This window comes from Megalops cyprinoides, chromosome 8 (genome assembly GCF_013368585.1).
Source record: "Megalops cyprinoides isolate fMegCyp1 chromosome 8, fMegCyp1.pri, whole genome shotgun sequence".
Lineage (NCBI taxonomy): Eukaryota > Metazoa > Chordata > Actinopteri > Elopiformes > Megalopidae > Megalops > Megalops cyprinoides.
Window position 1 is genome coordinate 21,198,529 of NC_050590.1, and position 22,792 is coordinate 21,221,320.

General features: G+C 40.7%; 1 protein-coding gene across 1 annotated transcript in view; it reads left to right on the plus strand.

Moving 5' to 3' along the window:
- Window positions 1-22,792, plus strand: part of znf536 (zinc finger protein 536) — a 144,247-nt gene that overhangs the window by 63,056 nt on the left and 58,399 nt on the right. Inside the window, exon 4 of the mRNA XM_036535638.1 lies at window positions 10,606-12,797. Coding sequence (XP_036391531.1) covers window positions 10,607-12,797 — 2,191 coding nt within the window. The 5' untranslated portion in view covers window position 10,606. The remainder of the gene's footprint in view (window positions 1-10,605; window positions 12,798-22,792) is intronic.

Sequence of the window (22,792 nt, forward strand, 5' to 3'; positions counted from 1 at the left end):
ACAGAGCAGGAATGTCCAAGAGAATGTGGTTTGTGTTTGTAGAATACCTTGATGTGACTGTGGCCTGAGACACACAGGTTTGTGTGTGAACCACTTTTAAGGCAGTTATGCTTTATGTCCATGTTTCACACACTTTATCATAAACAGATAGGAGGGTTACTAGGTCAGATGGATCAAATCTAGTTGGAGAGGTTCAACAAGGTTGAGTCACCTGAATTGACCCTTTTACTGTCTTTGTGGACAGCTGCATCCAGTGTGAAAGGACACAAGCTGTGTTAGAGTGTAAACAGGGGAGTTGAGGGAATATGACTGCAGACAGAGAAGGGAGACTATAGGTTGATTGTTTTCAGACAGGAATAAGGAGAGGTCGCCTGGTTTTACATCGTGGACAGGTGTTTTGGTTTAAAGCTGTGGAGACTGGCTATAGAAGTATAAACATGACAGGACATGTAGAAGTGTCAGGGCAGGGTTAAAGGCTAGGAGAAGGAGCAGTTAGCTTATGAACTGCAGTAAGGGGTGTAGGCTGGGAAGATGAACATAGTTTTAAGTGCTCAGAGAGCAGGAAAGGATTCAGTTGTTTCCACTGTGGTGCCCAATCACACGGTACGTCACTGTAGTCACTGGAAGATTCAGATAGGGGGAAGGTTTAATGAGGCGTGCCCTGTATATCAAGTCCTCAAAAGACAACAGCTCTTGCAGAGTGCACTGGAAGCATGGCTGTATCTGGATAGCTCATAGGTCATAGCGGATATCTATGGCATGAAACAGCTTAATATACAAGCACACTCTCTGTAGAGGACACCAAGCCATCGCACCGACCCAAGCAGTCTCAGCAATGCTGACTGCTAACAGAAGAGACAATCTAGCATGGTATAACACTTGTCATGATAGGCATGAACCCAAGGCCACCACACAAGTTAAACTCACTCCATTGCCATGTAATTAGAAGCTTTTACTTAACTGATCTAAAAGGTGGGCTTATGTAACACAGAGTATTGCATAAGAATAAATTTCCCCTATAAACAAGTAGGCTCTGGTTCACTCATAGACTAACAACATGAAAAAAAAAAAAAACATTTTTGGTCATTAGCTCACCACATTGTAGTCTTTTATGGCTCAGCATTGCCTCTGAATAAAAAGATTCATTATTTCCTGGGAAAACATTTCAAAACATATTATTGAACTGACCAGGGCTTTAATTCATTAATCAGATCTGAGGTTATATGCAGAGATGCTGAAAAGCTGAATGTTGCACAGAGGTTTAGGAATATATAATGCATGAAAGCTAATACATTGTTTTTGTTTTCACAATATTACTTTTTCTGACAATCATATTCTCTGGCAGAGGTTGGCAATAATATCTATATTAAAATGAGAAGTCTGAAAGTCATAACAATGTCTTTTTAAGTATGTGTAAAATCATTTAAATCTTACTTTTGGCTTACAGAATGGAGATTTAAATGTTAAATGCGGGTTGAAGTCTGCCTGAACTAATTTGTAGAGCTTTGCACCATGTTGACATTTAAATGTGATAAGAATAGAAAACTGTATGCCAACCTATTTTGAAGATGCTCTCTGAATACATTCACATCAGTTTCAGTCTATAATTAATGAAAAAAAGACAGCGGTTTTGCTCCAGATTTGATTATAATAGAACCTTATGAAAGCTACGGGGATGTACAAAAAAAAAATAGCTTGGAACGAATTAGAACAAAGTCAAGAGCACACCTGGGTTTGACAAAGATTGCATTTACTGACTGCTGTGCTATCATATTACCAAGAGCTAGACCAGCTTTTAGGAGCAGCTGTATAGAGAGGCCTGGAAATCAGCATGCAAATAAGGGCACATTGTTAACTTAATCAGATGCAGGGGGGAAGATGTGGCGGGAGCGTGAGCGGGAGGAGGATCCGCAAACAAGCAACGTGGTCCACAGAGATGGCGGGGGCAGGAAGATTAAACCAGCTACCTAAGGTGATGTCGACAGGGTCGTGGGTGCCGGACTCAGTAGTCTCACCCCCCGGGGGAGGGGGGTAACTGCTAACCTGCCCCCAGAGTTGCCCCGTTCCCTTCACCCTCCTGTCAAGTATCTCTGACAAGCAGTTCACTGTGATAGAGGCGCTGTGTTATTCACCTTCCTGCCATTGCCTCAGCTCCATAAGAAGAGATATCAGCTGTATGACAGCAGTGATTTAATGTCTTGTATTATAAAAAAGGAGAAGAATGAGTTGTGTGCAGCAGATTCAACGAGGCAGGTGCTTTAGTACTGACTATTATTCCTCAAATGGTAATATGCTTAATGAGTGTTCAACTGTAAAATGATTCTGGCCTTTTGATAGCATACATTTTTACTGTGTTTTTTTAAAGGCATTCTCACATCAGCAGATTTTGCATAGATGGGCTAACAAAAAGACTCCTGGGCACCTTGGTGATTTGGTAACTATATTAGTTTGCAGCATCCTCCAGATCAAGGGTGAAAAACTGTGGTGCATTGTCCTGAACATAGCTACAATATATGCCACACATACCATTTGAAGAATAAACCAAAGGGTCTTGACCTGTAAAGACTTGCTAATGCAGAGACAACTGTAAGCAAATATGCTTGCTGCAGCAGTCCTGGCGATATTTAAACAACATGTTAACAAGGTTACAGCATCTGCTGAATACACCCAAAATAGAAATATCAGTAATTACCAACCACGTGGTGTGACAGAAAGACAATTAAAGTAAAATCAGTGTGTTTCTCAGAAAACACGAGTCCTTCTGAGACCAATCCAGCAATATTTGATGGCTATTTTTTATTAACCATGCTTGACTTTATGATTTTTTTCTTTTTTTGCCTCCCCCTCTCGTGTTGACGCCCATTGTTGCAACTTTGTCTGAAGAGGGATGAATAAGTTATCATTGTCAAGGTCAGAAGGCCAATGAGAAATGCTAAAAATGCACACTGGAAGCCAAGACAGAAACCCAAGGGTAATGTGTAGAAAGACATCAGGAATCCGATGTCTGGCCAAACACGATGGCTTTTCTGGCACCCCTTGTCATCTAGCTCATATCTGCCCTGGGGAGATTTTTAGTTTTTACCCCTTACAGGAACTTAACATTGGTTGGTGTAAGATTTAGATTAAAACTATATAGTATTGTATTTATTGTGCTGGGAAAAAACACACACACACAAAAACTGAAATTCACTTAATAGCATATGTCTAGTATGGTAGTTTCCTAAGGTTGTAAGGGAGGGGCTATGTTTGATCTGCAGAGCCATGGTTGAACAACAATCTTTTATTTCCTAATCAGAGCCCTGGCCCATAATGCATTTGCATCAAGGCAAATAGTTGGCTGGCCTGGCAGCCTAATGGAGTGCTTCCCTCTCAGGGCACTCCTCAGCACGCATCATGGCCCTGTGAGAAAAATCCAGCCCACCGTTTCCGATAAACTACAATAAATAAACATGTTGCCTGATCTCCCATAGGTCCCCCACCCTTTCTCCCGAGAGCTGCCTTCCAACCAAATTTCCTCACTTCAGTTAGTGCATAATAAATACTCCCTACTATTAGGAGGGCTACTTTTGTTTTCCATCCCCCACTTTTAAGAGGCACATTAGACTGTTATAGCTAACAGCTTGATCCATACCACGAATGAGGGAGAACCAGTCCTCCTCTACACCACTAACAGCTGCAAACAACAGTGGTGGGGAAAATAATGATATTTTAACGTATGCTAAGAATTGAGAGCAATTCCAGTCAAGTCTGACTTCCTGATGGGTTTGATAAGATTAGTTGCTTACTTAAACAGGATGTACGCTGTCTTTAAACTGCTGTGGACGTACAGTAGGTTGCATAACTGCCATGACTGAATAGCTTTCAGAACTTAAAGTTTCTTCACATCAAGTCCACAGATTAGCTTGCAAGTTTATCAAAATGACGGAATAAAGAAGATTTAAGATCCCGTATTAAAAAGACATGCAGTAGTTCAATATTTAAAAAGCCCATTTACCATGACAGAACTACTTTTCATTCAGGAACACGCGGCTCCCTACCTGTTTATTGTCTGTTCTTATCTTCCGAAGGAAAAAAGAAGATATTTTCAGGAGACATTGAAGAATCATTCAATTAAAGGCTGCATAATATAAAATAATTATATGACTTGCTTTCCATAATGAGTAGCTCTAATTAGCCATATATTTGTTCCGTGAAAATTCAAAACTACAGTCTCCAGTTGTGAAAAGCTAGTAAGTATGTTGAAGTAGCACCAGATTTTTTCTCTTTACTTCTCATCGCTTGAAGGCACAATTTAATTTTCAATGTATGCATACAAGTGACGGTAAATAGCATGAGTGTAAGAATGTTTTTTTTTTTTAATTAGCTGCACAACAATTAAAGGATTCACCAACTAAATTGAACCTTGTCTCCATTGCGTCCTGCTTTGATTTTACCTCCTGTCACAACAACACTCTTGTTCGAGCCATTATGCAAAATGGTAAGAGCAGTACTATCACAAGAAGAGATAAACAGTAATTATTTTTGATATTTAGTTATTTGGGGTTATATTAACATCGAGTTCAAGAACACACCTTTTTTACTGCATTCACAAAAGGAACACTCTGCTGTGCTCAGTTTGTTAAGAGGCAGGGCTTTCTTATATTGAATAATTTTGTTACTTTTAGTTACCTTTTGTAGACAGTGATTCAAACCGTTTAAGAAACAAAACAGAGCAACCACTATTCTTTCCTCTTTCAGTGGGAAAGGAAGACAATTGCACCATAGATGTGTTGGGCCTTTTTTTGCCTTTAAAAACTACAACAAGCCTGCTTGTTAATGTTTTCTTTTCATACTCTTTGTCTTTGCTTTTCAGTACACATAATTGACATGGAGGTTCCAGTGCACAGTGATGTAAGCCTTGATTGAACCTACATGGAAGGCAACAGTATGGCTATTGTTTCATGGCCTTTGCTGCTGTAACAGAGTCTTGCGTGATCAGTGACATGACCCTGACCATTGTAGTCTGTGATGAAGAATCGCCCCTGTTTTCTGACACGGGGGCAACTGAAAAAGGACGGGGGGAGAGGATGATGTTTAATCACGCACCAGAAAAATCTAAAGGGCAGAATATTTAGGGGGAAGATGATTTTTAAATCTTTTGTTACAATGTGGCAGATTTCTCACCATGTTTATTGTAATTTCTGGTTCCCATTCTGGCTCATAGGTTGCTCCTTAAACACCATGGTCTATACCACCACCACCCCATACTCTTTTCACTTTGTGAGTCTGGTTCACAAATGTTCAAACAATTCTCCTTTTAGTGCACATCATAAAACCAGAGGCAGAAGAATGACTTCCTCCACAGTGTTACCATTACACAGAAAGCCCACATCTGCCTGGCATCATAATAAGGCAAGTTTTTTAGCATAAAGCAGAGCTTTGTGGGGAGCTAGTGACGTGACTGACCAGGACAATGGACTGTGGGAATGTACTTGTTCTCCATTGATCTGTCTCCTTGGCTCACTAGCTAGCCGATAGCCTGTCAGACACAGGGATGAAAAGCCACATTTTTGCCTCATACTGATCTGTGGAGATGAGCTGAAAGCTGAACTACCTGTTGACAGTCCTCTTAAGTTCTCTCAATGATATATTGTCTAAGGCATGGAGCAGAGTGGAAAGACAAACCTTACAAAGCTATTCAGAACTATACAGAGGAGATATTTGTAACAGTTACATTGCACTTGTGTGTTTGCCTGTGCTGGTTGTCTAATTTGGCTGCATTATGAAGTTACTGAACTTTAAGGGAAGTATTAGGTGAGGTATTCCTAGTGTCTGATGCCTTTTTTGTGTTAAGATAAGTTTTGTTTGTAGCTAGACACTAGACCAGCTAGACCACTGACAAAGACAATACATTCATTTGGTTGCTGGTCCAGGGAATAATCAATTTTCACCTTATTGTTGATACAAATAATCCAGGTCAGGTAAAGAAAGGTGATTTTCTGACAGAGTTGTTGTCTAGCTTGTACAAAAAGAAAACATTACTATAAAAAGGAAAATATGTAAAGGATGTACACCATGTACTTCACTGCTACTTTTTGATGTTTCAGCATCTTATTCACTTAATTTTCAGTCAATCTTTGAATGCATGTATATCTGCATCCATAAAATATGTAATATATGATTGACATTTCCAGTGTTTATGGTGTTGTTGTGCTCATTAATTTGTTGTGGCCAGGACTCATTAATGATTTGAAGCTGATAAGATTGAATTTTTCACAGTTAGTAAATAATAATTGATTTATTAATAATGATGACTCTCTTCATAGTAATTAATGAGGTATTGCATTCTAATTAGTCAATCATTTCTGGTCAATAAATGCCTAAAATGACAAAGTAGAGCATAACTAATGGTTTTTCATTTTTATATTTTGGTGTTTTGAACACATGACAGTTGTTGCATTTAAGTTGATAGAAGTATTTTATGGAAGTATGGCCACACAGACCATCTCAAGTGTATTGGAGTAAGCTGCCATTTTGTTAGATACATTTCATATTAAGGTGTGCTATTGCATGTTTTATGAAGTCTAGCTGTGATTGCACACTGTATTTTGAGCTTACCTGCAAAGTTAAAGTTTCTTTCCTCTGACACTTTGAAAGCACTTATAATACAATTACACTTGTTGAAGTGTTAAAGATAACTACTGTTATTGAAGCTGTGGCCTGCAGAACAATTTGCAAAATCTTGTTGTTTGTCATGTTGCAAGAAATAGTGTATATTTACCACAAACTGTAAAGAAGAACACCGCTGCATCTCTGAAGGTAGAATAGGAAGTCCTGGTGGCTTTAAGAAACTTCACTTGAGCTGTGATATTTATAAAAGTGCATCGTTGACGCTGGGCAAATGTTACATGTGACAGGTAGAGTGAGAACACGAAAACAAGCTTCAGTCTAACTCCCTCATTGAAAAGAGACATTTTGAGAGAGAGGCAGTGAGACAATTCACCAGTGCTTGTCTGCTTGGCCTAAAATGCTGTGCAGAGACCCTGATTAAATGCTTCTGACACAGGAAAGGGAACCAGTCACACTGCTAACTGAAACGGTAGGAAACAGAAAATGCTGTGTTTTGCTGATGTCTGTCAGCAGTTATTGGTATCTTTAAAAAAATGTAGTAGATTTAGAAATGAAGGATTTGGTGTTACATAAACAGAGGTTGTTATCGCTGTTTCAGACTTTTCCACTTCTTTTGTAGGAACACATTAAGCAGGGCCTTCCTTTTGCAATTGATATCTTATTGGTATTTCATTATGCAAAATGAAGGCTGTTTGCTGGAACTTTTTAATTTTCAGCTAGGCCCACAGAAATTGTGCTTATTGCTGTGTTAACTAAATGGACACATAGTTGCATGGTTTCTCAGCTCTTTCTGTATCAGAATCTTGGTTAGCAGACAAATCAATAACCAGGATGGTGAGGCTGAATTATCCAGATTAAAGTTTTTTTAGATTTTGTTTTGCTTTGTTTCCCAAGAGTTATGACTCATAATGCTGTACTCCTGTGATTGCAATGATTTTTTTTTAGGTCTAATTATTATCACTAAAATGGTAGTACTCTGAAAATGTTACTACGGTCATCATTTTTCACTGTAAACACAGGTATTGAATTATTATGAAAAGTGATAGTTCAAATGCTTGTGTGTATGTGTGTGTGTGTGTGTGTGTGTGCGTGTGTGTGCGTGTGTGTGTGTGTGCAGTTCTCTAGTCATTCTCTAACTTAACCATAAGTGGATTTGCTCAATTTTTTTTTTCACTGTTGGTCTTGTTTGAGATGAAGCTGAAGATCAAATTCAGGAAAAAGTCACATGTTATATTAAGGACTGGTGCTTTTCCTACCGTAAATGTTGTATGTTGTATGTTTATCAGCCATGACCAGAAAGGAAATTTGGGTAATATGAACATACAGACCTCCCCATTCCTGCCTATTCTGAAACCAGGATTACAAGATTCACTGCCTTTTTAAAAGACAATAGAAAGGAAATGACCGGAAACACATGCAATTGTTGTTTTGACTGTTTTAATAGTCTTGTGAATCTTGTGTTAATAACCAAGAACTGGGTTTCACTTAAACTGTGGGCTGAGCTAACACATTGACTGGTCATAGCATATCTGTGGCATTCCAGCAATATGACAATATTGCTCCAATATTATAACATCATCAGGTCAGTATTACATGTTAGCTGGGTAGTAACCCTGACAGATCATGTTGGGCTAGTCCAGGGGTCTTCCAAGTATCTATTTAAAGAGACTGTAGTTTTTTCAGTTTTCAGTTTTACACCTCACAGTAAATGTACACTAATTTACACATGTACTGAGGAAATGAGCCAGCATATACATGTACCACTTTGTATATAACTGTATTACATAATTACAATATAGTACTGTATTCATTAGATATATCTGACTGTATATGTTTCTTTCATCCTTGTCTGGCTGGTTATGAGAGGAAGTACAGCAGGGCAAGAAAAAGTAACCCAAAATATAGCCAACAATACGGTTTGTATAAGTGGGAGGGGTTGTAGTGTTTCATTCATATCACAAGAGTCCCCCCCAATGTGATGTAGGGAGATAAACAGCTAAGGCATAGTAAAAAGCCTGTCAGCAAATGTGTGTTCCACTCCTACTACCTACTGCTGTAATGTTTGCATGTTGCTGTTTGTTAGAATGCTGAAATCTGCCTGACTCTGTGTTGATCACCCAAAGATAAAAAGGACAGACTCATCAGCCTACAGCAGCCAGTGCTCTGGGGTGTGGGTGGGGGGCAGCCAGCGGGTAAAAGCCTTGATTCAGCTTGGCAGTGATATTTATCGCTGACGACGAGCGACCCTGAGAACGCTCCGGAGGACTCATTTGGTGTTTGGCCATGCACTGGGGTCCTGCTTACTTGAAGTGTGGCTCTGATAAACAATTAGTGACGGAAGTGTCTCTCCTGGGCAGTGCCACCCTTTCGCCTGCCGAATGCAGAGCTTTCACAGATCACAAGCAGCAGCACAATCTCCACACAGATGCTTCACCAAAGTCCTCTATTGTGGCCGGACTGGGATACACATTTGTCTGTAATATGTATAAGGTTTATACATATAAGGATCCTGTCGCAGGGTCAAGCAAAAAAAAAAAAACACCCCAGACTGCTCAGCTGTCCCTGGGCGGAGCAGAAACCAGCGTAATCTTTCTGGGGCGGGTGGGGTGGGGTGGGGGGGTCGGACCGGGGGGGGGGGGGGGGGGGGGTGTTGGGGGTGGAATTCCGGGACAAAGCCAGACACCTTTGGGATTTGACACAGTGTACTGTGTGTGAGGGATCTCTCTAACACCACTGGACACATGAGTAGTCTCACCAAGCTGCTACTCATGCTCTCCTTAAAACTAATATTCCTCCTTATTGCTGGTTGCAAACGCTGAAGGATTTTTATGATTATAATCATGTGTTATAGCACCTAGCACTGTAACTAGGCAGCATGCTAATCGGCTTAATGAGATATTATACGATTTTTTGTTGACCAAAGCAAAACTCATTTTATTGTTTCCAAGGTTTGACCCCTCAGTTGCAGGGGAACAGAGTGGCATTATCCTTCTTAAGAGAGCAGATGGAATTGCAAGCGACTGCCAGTTAAGACAATAAAGTTTGTTAATGTATTTGTTTCAGTTGTACGGAGCGCTTTTCTTTTGTAACCATCGCTAATAGCTCCAAAACTTTAGATACACATGAACCTTTTCAATAGCTCTGTTATTTTCTCTTACTCAGAAGCCTCATGAGAAACCACAAAAAAAATTCAAAGTGATGCACATCAAACATAATGTGCCTTTTAATGGAAATTAGTCTTAGACAAGTGTCGCAGTACCAAGATAAGAGCATGTGTTTACTTGAGTAACCCCCTTGGTTTTAAGTGCTATTGTTAATATCATAATTGTTGTATACCAGCAGCTTCATGACAGTGGCAGTGCTCTGTTTCATTAAGGCGTGTAATTGAAAGAATTCTGATAGGTTGGGCCGAAGTAGTTTAATTATGCAGTACTCGGCGTGTTTACAGGGCAATTATTGCATCCAAAATTATAGTACAGTTCGAGAAAGTTCTAGGAGTGACAGTTTCCACATGTGTGAGTCCATACTGTTAACTAAAAAAGGTTTCCCAGTCATAACCGAACTGCTGCTTTTGTCTATTTATGTCTTTTACTATTGTACTGTTATTGATACAATATAACATGATGAGAAATTATGAGAAGGACAAATACACTATGACATTTGTGTGGTACTTAAACTGAAGAGTACCATATCTATGGGTGCAAAACAAAACTGTACAATTATCATAGAACTATACCAAGTCAATCCTGCCAGGCCTGTTGATGGGCGCATACATGACACACAACAAATGGTAATACATTTCTGTAGGATTTGCGTAGATGTTACAGGACTTTATATTTGATTCAGTTTAACTACAATTAACTTTGTCCATAATGTCTGAGGAAATGTTTTACTTTTTGTTGCTACTTATACGTCATTACTTTAGTGGTTCTTGAAATGAACAAATGTGGCTTGCTTTGATAATGTGACTGGACATGTATTTCTTCTTGCCCTCAGGATGGAGGAATCTAGCCTGTGCCTTGGTGTGTCTTCAGCCGTACCTGAAGCTGATGCCCATCTCAGCAACACCGTTCTTAACGGCCGCTATCCAATCAGCCAGAAACTGCATCAGCTGACTGCGCAGCTGGGCCATGCATTCCCTGATCTCCAGAGCAGACAACAGATCCCTGAAGAGAAAGCTGCCACCCCACTCGACGAGAAAAGTCATACAGCTCTAGCCAGTCAGCCAATCAGCAGTCAGATGGCACTGCTTGCCAATCAGCTCAACCGAGACATTGATGCCAGCAGTCTCAGTATGAATGGGAGAGTGGATCTCCAGCAGTTCCTCAATGGGCAGAACCTGGGCATCATGTCCCAGATGAATGACATTGAGGATGATGCACGGAAGAACAGGAAATACCCGTGCCCCCTGTGTGGGAAGCGTTTCCGCTTCAACAGTATCCTGTCCTTGCACATGCGCACACACACAGGAGAGAAGCCCTTCAAGTGCCCCTACTGCGACCACCGTGCAGCTCAGAAGGGCAACCTGAAGATCCACCTGCGTACACACAAGCTTGGGAACCTGGGTAAAGGCCGTGGCAGGGTACGTGAGGAGAACCGGCTCCTGCACGAACTGGAAGAGAGGGCCATTCTGAGGGACAAGCAGATGAGGAGCAGCCTTCTGCAGCCCCGGCTGGACATGAAGCAGCCACCCCAGCCCCTCCAGCACCAGCACCTCCCCATGCAGGCTCAGCAGCAGCAGCCCTCCTCCGCCTGCAGCCTCCTCACCCCGACCAGCCTGGGAACGCCAGAGAGCCTTGCCCAGCCATCACCCTCCCCTAAGCCGGCCCATGCCCAGGATGAACAAGCCGCCCCACAAACGGGCTTCAGATGTACCTTCTGCAAAGGCAAGTTCAAGAAGCGTGAGGAGCTGGAGCGCCACATCCGTATTCTGCATAAACCTTACAAGTGCACGCTGTGTGATTTTGCTGCCTCCCAGGAAGAGGACCTCATCAGCCACGTGGAGAAAGCCCACATCACAGCCGAGTCAGCCCAAGGGCAGGGCTCCAGCAGCAATGGTGAGAAGCCCACCAGCGAGTTCCGGTGCGAGGTGTGTGGTCAGGTCTTCAGCCAAGCCTGGTTCCTGAAAGGGCACATGCGGAAGCACAAGGACTCCTTCGAACACTGCTGCCAGATATGTGGCCGACGCTTCAAGGAACCCTGGTTCCTGAAAAATCACATGAAGGTCCACCTAAACAAGCTGGCAATCAAGAGCAAACCTCCGGGTGACTCCGAGGTGTCTGTTAATATGAATAACATGACACAGGATGCTCACGCCAACCTCTACTCTAGATACATCTCCTGTTTGCAGAGTGGGTTCCTCAGCCCCGACAAGGCAGGCCTGTCTGAGCAGCATCAGATGCTCTCTAAAGCAGGGATGGCCATGAAGGAAAAGGAGATGCTAGGGAAACTGTTAGCTCCTGTTGCAGGCTTAGGTCATGGCCTAGCAGAAGGAGAAAAGCGCTCCTTGCTTAGCTGCCTCAATCTGGTTCCCCCTCTGAAGTCCAGCTGCATGGAGCGCTTACAGGCTGCGGCTAAGGTTGCAGAAATGGACCCCCTTAACAGTTACCAGGCCTGGCAGATTATGGCACGAGGGATGGCCATGGATCGAGCATTCATGCCGAAAGAGCAGCACCATGTTCCTCACAGCCAGGATGAAGACCTAGCGAATGCAGGTATGGTCTTTGCAAAAGAAAAACATGAATACCCATTGATGGGGTCTGACAGCTCCAAGCAGAAGCTTCACACAGAAGGTATGCAAGGAACTAAGGGGACCAGTATGTTGCCCTGCAAGGACGATGGCAACTTTGAATTCATATCCCATGGTGGACTGGAGTACAGCCTGGCTAGTATGAAAGACAAACCCACCGAGTGTCCTGACTGTGGCCGTGTCTTTAGAACTTACCACCAGATGGTGGTCCACTCTCGAGTGCACAACAAGGAGCGCCGGCCCATGGACGAGGCCATGCAGCACAGCGTCTGCCTCGACGAGCGCCGTGGCTCCGCCAGTGACCCAGAGTCCCAGTCCATCAGCAGGTCCACCACACCAGGCTCCTCCAACGTCACTGAGGAAAGCGGCGCTGGAGGAGGTCTCTCCCAGACTGGGAGCGCCCAAGAGGACAGCCCTCACCCCTCCTCCCCTGCATCAGGTAAGACCTAATCTTACTAGCCACACCTTTCCATTTATATACATTTCCAGCATTGCTTTGCATTGTGTTGTCTTAGATTCTACTGTTATGTATTTACTATATGCCTAACACTTGTAGGCTGGTTTATAGTTTATGCATATTTTATATAAAACGAGCAGTCAACTTACACTTGAATACATGTTCACATGATGGTGATGAACTCATGATATTATACCAGTTACACACTTACCTTACACAGTTATTATTTGTGTAACCCAAGAAATAATCTGGGGCCACAAATGCCTTCCCCAAAATTCTGTCTTTATCATAATACATTTTAAGTATTTATATGACAGGGACATAACTGAGACATTGTAGAAACATGTAGCAGATGCATTGTCAAAAGTATTTATAGCTGAGGCTAAGGGATATCATAATTCCCACACCTATGAAAAGATACGAAAGTTGGATTTGCAAATTTAAGGAAGTGGCAACAACAGAAAGTTGGTATATGTTTACTTTTTAATGTATCTAACAATGGACTGGAACTAAATAAATGTCACAGACAAATATCATCAAAGATGAAAGATGAGTTTGCGTAAAAACATGCATTATCACAGAATGGGCAGGTTTAGAGATGCAAGTCTGAGAGGGAATGTTGGCTGCCGCATGAGAAGGTGCAGACATGGCCTATGCGCACTTCAGTGCCTTGTGCCTGCCATGTGCCCCAGTTGTTTCTTGGGGAGCCAGCTACCCATAAACTCACAGGGCTGTCAATGCCTCACTATACCCGGCCCTCCACCATCTTACAGCACATATGTGGCTGAACTCCCTAACATCCAGCTTACGTGCCTGGCTAACTTTTACCTAATGGCTGTGTAATGCAACAGCACCCAGCGCAGTGTATTCCACACAAACACATTGGAGCTGGTTGCAGAGAGAGGACTCAGAGTGGCCTACTGTATGTTTTAATATCAAAGTATGACAAATGCAGGCTGCACATTCCACACATACTGATGAAACTTTATGGTTCAGTTCACATACACGACAGACACTGTCTGCTTACACAGTTACAGCTTTCTCCATACAGTATACTACTGAAGACTACTCAGCCATGCTCTAGTAAAGCAGAAATGTGTGGCTTTTTCATAATATCGTGCATGTCAGCTCAGGGAGCTGTTTCTGAAACATAAGTACAGTACAGCAGTAGCAGCAGAAGGACACATTACAAGTAATAAAACATTTTAAAATGAGAGACAGTGAACCTGCCAAAGCAGAAGGACCAAAAGCTGAATAGATAAAGTGTATGTTTACCAGGATTTAAATAGGCTATTGCTAATGATTACAGAACTTTTAAAGGTAACTTTCTCATTCCTCAGGGTAGAAGTCTACAGCTAAGCATCGTGCCTGTTAATTGGGTCATGACTTTGTGATAATCAGTTGGTTTAAGCTAAACAAGACACTAATTAAAGATATACATATAAAGCAGGTCAAAAAAATTCGAACTTCATTTGCAGAGTAAAATATGCTTTTAAGTTGAAGGAAAAAATGGCTTAGCTACAGGCTCTAAGCAACTTAATTTCAACATTACAGAAGTTGTTTATTCATACACTGTACCAGTGAGTCCTTATCTCCTCCATGTACTGCAATGGGTTTGAACATGGAATTGGCTATGTTTATTTTAATCTAAGAAATAATAACAGACAACCCCCCACCCCAATTAGGAATTAATGAAAATGAGACGGAGATAAAAACCTATTTTCTTATACAGACTATTAAACCTAAACAGTATTCAAGGGAGAGAGGGGGGAGACATGCTACGGAAGTAATTATCTTCTGAATTATAAAGCAGGAAGTTTTCTTTTCTTTTTTCTTTCTCAAGTACTTTGAATTTCTCAAATTCAGCTTATGGCATTTAGAAATCTTTATTTGAATTTAAAGCCTGTGCTGGAAATCAACAACAACATTAACACTACCACTACTACTACACATAACAACAACACAACAACAACAATAATAATAATAATAATAATAATAATAATAATAATGGCAGAAAAAGAACATAACAAAAGTAAGTAGGCTCAGCAATTAACAATCTATTCCCCTAGATTTACAATGTTATATCCAAGATATAACTTAAATATATTACATCTAATTCTGCAAACATGTATGGTAAGCAAAGACAACATTCACATCCTGAAGTAAAACCCTTCAGGTATCGTTGAAAATGTTCTGTAGGACCACAAAGTCATATGGAATCCTATACAAAGTAGATGTGATCCTAACCAAATTTTCAAGTTGTTTCAGACATTTTTGTAGAGCAAAAAGTTAAACAACAGCTGGATTGAGCTTCAGAATAAAAATAAGGGGTTACAAATGTAGAAGTTGCTGGGAGTCAGAGAACCGCAGACAGTCTTTCCCAGGCGGGGAACTGATCCACACTGTAGAGTTTGACTGGCTTGTTCTGTAGATCTGCCTTTCTGCTCCCTGCTCCCCTGAGTGAGGTGATTGAGTGTGATCACAAGCTGAAATCCCTGCGTTTAGCCACAGTTCAGGTGGAGCGGGCGGGCGGGTGGGCACCATGCCAGCCCCCTGCCGCCACTGCTAATGTGCCTTAAAGTTGACCTTGAGGGCCCCCCTCTGCTGGAGGAAAGTGGCACGGGCTTAGCTTGAGTCATTTTCAGAGCAAAGACTACAAATCAGAGAGAATTAAGAGGATTCAAGTATATTTGCACTCAGGAAAAGAAACTCATTCAACCTGTCCTGGAAATGCCACACACCTGCAGAGTGCATTTGAGAAACTGAGGCAGCACAAACTACCACGTTGATTTGAAAGCGATGATGATACAACTATTTTATCATTCCTCTCTAAGGATAAAATACTATGACTGTGGGCCATAATTATGAAGTAATGTTGGCTACATCAACAGTGTAGCTATAGAAGTGTCTATTCCTTGATAATATGCGGCATCAATCATGTTTGGAGTTTAGAGGGAGCGTTAATTAGAAAGGAAGCTGAGCCTTCAGCTCAGGAGGAGAAAGGTGGTATTTGTTATTGTTTTTGAAATGAACAGGATGTGGTCGGCTGTACCTCACAGTTGCACTTCATAGCCTGAATTTACTGTATATATCTTTTGTTGCCCAAGGAGAGCCTTTTTTTGCATATGAATACAAGGTTCCCCCAGCCACCCACCCACTGCAATTTTGACAGAATTAAACTTGAATTACAGTAATCAACAATAACATCTCAACTGTGAAGGAAGGTCGAAACCAAGTCTTTTCTCTTTAACACCATATTTGTTTAAAGAGAAAAAAAAACAGTGCCAGAATGTCCTTTAAAGAACTTCTCCTCTCTGTTCCTCAATAATAAACCTTAAATATGCTTCTTTTTCTTTCCATATTTCAGACTTCTCTCTCCGATTATTACATTTTTTTCATTATTTCTTTTCTTAATACAAGATTGGTTTTGCTTGGAAAAGAAACTATTGTAATTTCAGATTCTCCACTATGAATTCAGCTTTATAAACAAGGGGCTCCAAACTTGATAGTATTTCTGAATTCATTATGGAGGTTCTTTGAGCGGCAGGCTTCTCGGAATGGATCTTAAACGATGGCCTACAATGAATGGTAGAACAGAAGCCATTGTAACCTGATGTAATACTTTGTAGAGGGGGACTGGGAGGCAGGGGGACTATTTAAAATGCTCATGCCTGCTCTAAAGAGAATGAGTGAGGTCAGATCTGCCATCAGACAGTCATGGCAGGGGTATGTGACAGAGGGACAGGGTGAGCAAGGGGTGGTGACCACGTGGTATGCAGCTGTTTGTCGTGCGTGCGAAAAGATGTTTGAATCAGTGAACATGTGAAAATAGCAGCAGTGAACCAGAAAATGTGTTTGTGCTGCCAGTCTCTGACTGACTGCTGAGAACCCCAGCCCAAGATCAACTGCTGGAAGCAAGCCCTTTGACCTTACAGAAAAGGCCTGATCCCATGGGCTGAGAGAGAGGGGGCTCCTCAGATCCAAGCCTCCAGCCATCATGTCTTTTTTCTTTTTTTTCCTGCTGAGAATCCTGCATGTCTAAATGTCTTTAAGAGGAACAGCATTTTAACATGAGGAGGATTAGTTGTATATCTGTGGGTCTTCACAGCTTTCAGACATGTAGGCAAACTACTCCCTCCATACAAATTGAAATTGGATTTGCTTCCTGATGCCTTAGGTTATAAGACATGGATATCCATCTAATTACATAATTACAATGAGGGTAATTACATATGCAGACTACTGTTACACTGTAATTGCTGTGTAATTAAAGCAAAATGACCAGAACTGTAACTTGGAGAAATGGCCCAACACCATTTTCTTTTGTGAGTTAAAGATGTCATTTTTAAAATGCTTTTTTAGAGTATACTGAAAGAGTTTTATAAATCACTGTTAGATTTCAGTGCTGTGTGCTTCAGTACTATAATGGTATAGTGGTATAATGGTAAGTTTCCCCATATGCAAATACTAAACAAACTTTGGAAACTATTTTCTATGAATGTTTGAGGATACAATAAACACACATTAAACACATTACTGTACATAAATCACAGACAATTTCAGATGTATGGTGGAGTTGCACTCTGGAGTAACATGGAAGAGGGGCACAAGTTGATTTCTTCAAAAGCTCCTATGGGATGTGGACATAAATACGTATCTGATGGAGAGATCAGAGTGTGTGTTTTCAGTAAGGATTCTTTCTGCTCAGTGTTTTGTGTCAATGCTTTGAAATGAGGACAGTCTTCTTCTGTGTATTTTTCGAGCTAATTAGGAGAATATCTGGATGAATTATGTCAGTGTCTTTCAGTATAATTGACTTCCATTACTGCTTTTGAATTTGAAAACCTGCTTTTACTAACCTGTGATTTACCTACTCTTTTGAAGCCATTCACTTCAATCTGACATGCCATTTTGCTGTCATAAAATAAAAAAAATGTTCATTTATTATAATCAAATTTATAACAGTGCCACATATAGTATAGTAGGTCAGGGCTATGATGTTTTTTAATTTTCAAAGTCCCATCCATGTGCTAATTGTCAGTGCACAGTATTGATTGACAAGGACCTGGATTCGTGCAGAATTAATAATATCTTAGTATACTCATACACAATATAAAAGGCTCATTTATTTCCCCCCTTGCTGAGCATTTGATTTCTCTCTGTCTCTTTCTCTCTCTGCATGCCTCTCTCTCTTTCTCTTGTCTCTCTCTTACACCCCCTCTCTCCCATGTGCAATTTGTAAATATTACCTGTAATGGGCATTTGCTTTTAGATTAGTCCTGTTTTAATGTTTTTCAATATTAATTCCAATAAGTTTCTTTAAAAGTGCTGTGGCAAGCGTCATTATTTTTTCTTCACTGTATTCCTGTGTGACTGTCACCGGGCAGTTCTTATGAAACATTTATCACTCTGTTTAATGTCTTAATGATCACATTAGGATTCCTTGCTTTGATATGGAAGTGATGCAGATACATATACTGTAGAGGGTGAGTAAAAAGGTAAACTGCAGCCATTATACCAACTAGTTTTTAATTCCATGTCTTTGCCAAAACATTGCTTACCTTTCTCCTGAACAAGCCTCCTTGGCACGGCCGCACATTTTTTTTTACTCTTCCCATTTCTGTTTTATGTTTTTATAATTAAAACATAATATTTATCTTTCCATAACAGAAGGCTGCTTTACTGGGGTAGGCAGGCTGTTTGAATATTAATATTTGAAATACATCAACATAATATCTCTTTGACTGTCAGAGAAAGTGTCATTGCTAAAATGGAGGTGTTTCACATTTGATCCCCTCATGCAGGGCTTCATAAAACCATTGAAAGGGGGCCAAGTGCCAATTAAGTAATATTGATGGGTGGGTATACTCTTTTAGGATGAGGGAGTCATCTGCATGACACGCTCTGCAGTTAACACCAAACTGGACACCAGGGCACTAAATCACCCTGTCTGATTAAAGGCCAGTGAGGCATGTTCTCTAAAAAAATTGCCAATGATTTTCTGTGAAGATATCATTGAAGTCTTGTTGATGCTTAAAATTCATATTTAGCTTTCTACATAAAAAGTCTGTACGAAATGAAGTTCCAAGAAGACTGTTTAATTGGACGCACCACTCACACTAGCTGATGACCCTTGAAAAGCAAATTCTTTAACACTTGGCAGATTACACTAAATATCCAAAAAATTGTTCTCATAGAAAATAAGGTATGTGTTAAGTGAAAATAATATGCACATTAGTTTTATTTATTTATAATAGTGACCTGACTGCCTATTCATATATCTAGTTGTTCTTAAACAAATGACTTTTTTTTTCAAACTGGAGATGTTGACATGCAAATGCACAGTTGAGTGCTGTGTTTGAACAAGTTAACTTGAGAGATGATTGAGGTTGTTCTCATGTGAAAGAGCAACTGAATACATTGACCTTTGTCTCATTAAATATGGAAGACCAGCCATGTGATACCATTACAGAAGACACATGCACATATGAACACATGTGTATGGATATACCCATATACATACGCACACACTGCAACAGGCTGACTAAATAACAACACAAACAGCAGAAAGTGACAGATTGATTCAAACACAAATGTGAAGGACAATTGCATCAGCTGTAAGTTTTTTTTTCTTTCTTTTTAGTAGCCATCACTGGGCAAGGCATAGGGACATTCATTACTCAGCTATGTGTTTCCATTCCACTCTTGTTCCTAACCCCATTGACAGACCACATAAAAAAGCCTTTTGTGTGAACATCAGGACCCTGACATGAGGAAGATAATGACATGAAAAGTTTGCCTCAGTTTTTTAGCGATAGTCATCTCCTAATCAAAGAGGAAAAAAAGGGAGAAAAAAATGGAAGTCCAGGGATTAAGATCTCCATTTTTTTTGCCTGTGCATTCCAATTGTTCTTAAAATATTTGGCAATGTCAATTAGTAAGTGAGCAGAGCTAGCTGATGAACACAATTTTCCACTAGACTGAGCACCCTATTGTTGTCGAGCTAACAGCAGATTTCTGAGGTCATTATCATTCCCTGTTAGCCTGGCCCAGCTGCTCCTCTCGGCTCCAGCCAAACTTTACACCACGGCTCAGGGTAGCAGGCAGCAACAGGGGGCTGGGGAGGGAGGAGTGAGAAGTTGGCTTAGTGCTCACAGAGAGAGGGAATGAGAGAGAAGGAGAGAGAGAAAGAGGGAGAGCAAGAAGAAGAGAGAAAGGCATAAAGAGAGAGAGATGAGGGAGTGAGAGAATAGACACATAGAGACAGAAAGCAGGAGAGAAAATCAGTATGTTTTGCAGCAGGAAACAGAGCATCAGCAAAAAATAAAACATTTTTAGATATTTTAGCAGGAAAATCCTCTTTTTAAGTTGACATGCTGGCCAGTGATTTCCCCCCAAGGACTACTCACTTGCTGGCTGAGAAGGCACTGGCTAGTGGAATGGACCACATCACAATAATATCATTTCTGCCAACATATGTAGTCAAGCTTTGGTGTTGTGGGGCAGGGGAGTAAGAGCAGAAAATTAACTCATTTACAGATTTAAAAAATATTATTATATACATTTTATGCATTTTGTCTTATTATTAATAATAATAATGAAATAATAAAAAGTTGGATAGCTACAGTTTGGGTATTATTCATAAATGTATATAGGAATATATGGAAATATGTAAAATAGTTGTGGAATAAAAAATACAAAACAAATATTTTTCATATGTTCCACATATTTATCAAACTGCCAGAGCTTGAATTTTGTCTTCATGACATTTATTTATTATTCATGTTTATTTAGTATTTTTTGATATTGTGAGCAAATTGCTTAAAGAAGAGTCATTCACTCAAGTCACACCCATTTTAGAATCATTCATTTTTTTGTATATTTAACACTAATGGATTACTTCCCTTTTTTCTTAAAAGTATGATCTAGTTTCCCACATACTATCTTCTTGATACAGTGAGACAGAAGAAAAGAGGGAACCTTTTTAATTGGCATCTTAGTAGTCAATTACTGTAGTTTGTCAAGGCAAGGGAGCCAGTTTAAAACTGTAAGCCAATGTACAAGTCAGTGAGGACCAGCGGGACAAAATGTTTTGGGCAATTTTATATGAAACACCCCAAGAATAATTTTTGACTTTCCAAAAAAAGCCGTGTAAATGCCATGCATGCATGAGTGGAGGATGTAAATACAGGTTTTACCTGGTGAAACACAGGAGATGAAATGGTAAAACCTTTAGCATTTTCTTATTCATGTTATTTATTACAATAGTTTTGTAGTTTCCATCTGTGCCCCCTTACAGGCACCTACTCAGTGAGGACCTCAGCAGAGACTGACCTCAGCAGAGGTGGGCTCTCTTATGGTTGAATATTCACTGAGAGTGGGAGTGTTACCAAGCCCAGCTCCTTAAACAAGATTTTGTGTTCAGCAGTGGTTATGTGCACACTGTACTCACACATATACTATTGTGCTCCCCCCCAAACCCTGCTTCTCAGGAGGAGTGAAGGCAACTTACCTCCCTGGGTACACTGGGCGCCACACAGCACATCCAACTCCATGTTTGCCAGAGATTTGCATGGGGGCTTGGGCTGATGTGTGCATTAGCCCCGTGCATCCCAAGCAGTTGGGAGAGCTGTTACGGCAAAGCTGCCATGGGTACATGACCTTATATCGATGACTCTGGAGCCTCTGCCCATACCATTCACACCATTATGCAATCCCTGCTCTCTCGAGCTCTCCCCCTCTCAATCCAGTCATTTATCCCTGAAAAGTCAGTTATTGCTGTGTAGCTGTGAGAGCGCCCCTTCCAACCCCCAGCTGCAACTTAGCACGCTCAGTGTCTGCAAGGGGGCAGCAGTGTTCAATAGGGAGGAAGGACATGGCAAAAAGGGCTCCTAGGGAAAATCATCTGAGACACGCAATCCACAAATGGTTTCCATCACTTCCAGACACACCTACAGTAGCACTTGATTTCAATCAAATCTATGTCCTGTTTATTGTTATCAATAGTCTGTGGAAGAAAAATTAAAGGATCCACATATTTGAGCTCTTGGTTTACCTTTAATAGGGGTCAGTATTTTCATTTGGAGCACTCATGGATATTTCAGTACTATAAAAAATACCTGTATTATGTTAATGCAACTTCTGAGTGTAAATGTATGAAAAGTACTATTTGATTGTTCCTCACAAGCCACCTCGATTCCTGATACATGTATCTGAAAGAGGCTTTTCTAAATGATGAAAGCTCATTCGCATCAAGTAAAAACCCCTCATTTTTGTACTCACCAGCTGCATGTTTTAATGTGTTCCCAGAAGCATTTCACCCCTCCCTTACATGCACCTTTATATATTCAAAAGCTATATGTCTAATCCCCCTTGCCTACCTGTAGAAAGTTTGCATTAGTTGTGAACAGCATCAAAGCCTAGCTCTCAGCCTGCAGCTGCCAAGCATGGTGTCCCCTGTTATTAGACATCCAGCTGTCAGAGAGAGGCAGGGGGAAAGAGGGAGGAAATCTCTCACCAACCATATGGCACAAAGTTCTGCCGGAGCTTGGCGCTCCAAGGATTGTTCAGTGCCGCTCTGTAGGCAAATGGCAAAGTAATGTATCTCATCACTCTCTTAATATGAAGCTGAGAGAGATGTATTGAAATATTGAAAACTATTAAAAATGAATTACAGCATTGTATGTAATTTTGTAAAGACGTTTAATGGTACACCTTTGCAGGTTTGTGTTGTTTTGTTAGGGGGTCTGACTGTATGCAGATTCAGCTGGAGCAAAAGACAGCCTATATTATTATTATTATTATTATTATTAATAATAATAATAATAATAATATAATGTTTGGTGTAACATCTGAGCATCTAGCAGTCCAATTCCATCACAGATTTTCCTCTTCATCTTTGATTACAGACACCTTTTGGCCTCAGTGAAGCTTTAGAGGCCACTCTGCTAATTTGCTTAAAGCTTAAATATTGTCAG